The sequence below is a fragment of the Neophocaena asiaeorientalis genome, unplaced genomic scaffold (genome assembly GCF_003031525.2).
Source record: "Neophocaena asiaeorientalis asiaeorientalis breed wild unplaced genomic scaffold, Neophocaena_asiaeorientalis_V1.1 scaffold406, whole genome shotgun sequence".
Lineage (NCBI taxonomy): Eukaryota > Metazoa > Chordata > Mammalia > Artiodactyla > Phocoenidae > Neophocaena > Neophocaena asiaeorientalis.
Genome location: NW_020173381.1, coordinates 356937 through 359065, shown reverse-complemented (window position 1 = coordinate 359065; position 2129 = coordinate 356937). Strand labels below are relative to the sequence as shown.

At 49.1% G+C, this 2129-nt stretch overlaps 1 protein-coding gene across 1 annotated transcript in view; it reads left to right on the top strand.

The window, feature by feature from the left end:
* The first annotated feature begins 731 nt into the window (after positions 1 to 731).
* DRP2 (dystrophin related protein 2) overlaps positions 732 to 2129 on the top strand; it is a 27592-nt gene continuing 26194 nt past the window's right edge. Inside the window, exon 1 of the mRNA XM_024746531.1 lies at positions 732 to 848. Within this exon, the coding sequence (XP_024602299.1) occupies positions 732 to 848 (117 nt within the window). The remainder of the gene's footprint in view (positions 849 to 2129) is intronic.

Below are 2129 nucleotides of genomic sequence, written 5' to 3'. Positions count from 1 at the left end.
ACACTTTATGGCTTGATTTTCCCCATGTCTGTTCTCTCCGTATGTGAACTCCTCAGGGACAGGCACCATGTCTTTTTCATCTCTGTGCCTCCCAAACTCCAGCCATACTGAACTTACTGTTCTCTGAACATGCTGTGCTTTTTTTGTGACATCCGCCTTTGCACAGGTGGGTCCCTCTGCTGGGAATGCATTTCTCCCTTTCTTCCCTTCTCTGCACAGGCAAACATCTACTGAGTCCTTCAAGACTCATCTCAAATGCAGTCTCTCTGAAATCTCAGATAGAGTTAGTTGTTCCCCACTCTGTGCTCCCCTAGCCTTCTGGTCAAACCTCGATTATAGCATTTTCCACATAAGTGTTTTATTATCATTATCAGCTTATATGACTGCCCCCCTCCATCTCCCACACCCCATCCCCAGGCAGCGAAATCTCAGCATATAATCTTTGTGTCTCTAGCACAAAGCACAATAGAGAAACAATAAATACTTCCTTGATCAATAATTAAATCAAATTTTGATGGTACATGATAGCCTGGGAAAAACTATTGGATAGGTAAGTAAGCTTTGAATACTTATTTACATAACTGGTCAAGGCACCTCTAGGGAAGTGGTGGATTTGCAGTCCTTTTCTAGATCTTGACTCTAAATTTCTCCTTGTTACTCTTCCAGGTGCTTATGCTCAGCAGTTGGTGCACTGCCTATCCTCACCACCCCCCCCATGAGCCTCAGTTCTGATGCAACCTATGGTCATGCAGGGATGCCCTTATACCCTCCCACGATGTCATGAGTGGCGGGCAGCTGACCACTTCCATCACAGCAGCAGCCTCCGAAGCACCTGCCCCCAGCCTCAGGTAAGAGGCCGAGAGCAAAAGAAAGACCTGTGGAGACAGGGTGGACACATGATCTGTGTGTGATCTTGTGGGTATCCATGCTTCCTAAGGCTCAGGGGTACTGTCCATATACATGAAACCTCTTGGACAGCACGAGGTCTCCTTTGGCCCATCCTTGTCACTCATGAGGCCTTTTATGGGGGGGGGCATGGGGCAAAGGAGGTGTGTTGAGCTGGACAAGCCAAAGGGCCCACAATGGCTGAGGGGGCTGGTTTTATGTTAACCTCCCAAGGGAGGTCCCAGAAAAGCATGATCCTTCAGGGTATAGCCAAGGACAAGACAGGACCTTCCTTTGTCTTGACTTCCTCATATTCCACACCTGCAGAATATTCCCTCTCCTTCCATTGGCTCTTCTTCTCAAGTCCCTAGTCTTACTCACAGTGGGTTAACCCCACTAAGGCTCCCCTGAGTTTCATACTGGCCTCTCCTGTCTCTCTCCTTCTGTAGAAGTGAAGTGGTGGTGCTGCGTGTGCCCACCTGCATATGTTCTAGGTGGTCAGAGTATGTATGAGAGGCAGTAATCCCAAGAGGGCAGCCCCCTTTCCTGACAATTAGGGAGGTCCAAGGGAAAGCTGACTAGACAAGAGAGAAGTATCAGCATACTTTGGCTTGCCCTACGATGCTTTGGGGTCCAGAGGCCACAGGAGTGTGTGAAAGTACTATGTTTCTTAGTATCTCACAGATGGACTGCAGCGCTGAGTCACTATTCAGCTGCAAACAGCAGCTGAATATACAGGGAGGAGGAAGAGAGCGACACGGGTGGAGAGGTGGCATGGATGGAGAATGTAGGTGCTGGGGAGCCCATCTGGGGGAGAATAATGAGGGAAAGTCAAGGTCCAGTGAGGCATAAGACCCAGGTCTTCCCAAGCTGTTTTCACATGTCTAGCCAGAGAGAATTTGCTGCTTGTAACATATTCTCAAAGTCAGTGTCAACTGAGAGTCCCCCTGTGCACCTACCCCTTCCCCAGACTGGGGCTTTCAGAAGGTTGAGAGATTGAGAAGCATGGGTCTTTCCATAAGGCTTGCCCTGCTCATTGCCCACCCCCTCCAAACTTCTCCACCTGGCAACGGGACCTGAGGGCTTCATTTTGTGACAGAGAATGGTGAGACCAAGCCCTCTCCTCGGTCACTGTCTAGTTTCTTCTCTTCCTTTTCTATGGCTCTGACTTTGTCTTAAAGTTTCAAGAGATAAGGAGAGAGCCCTATGGGGAGTGGGGAGTGAGAAGCAAACATTTTGGCCAC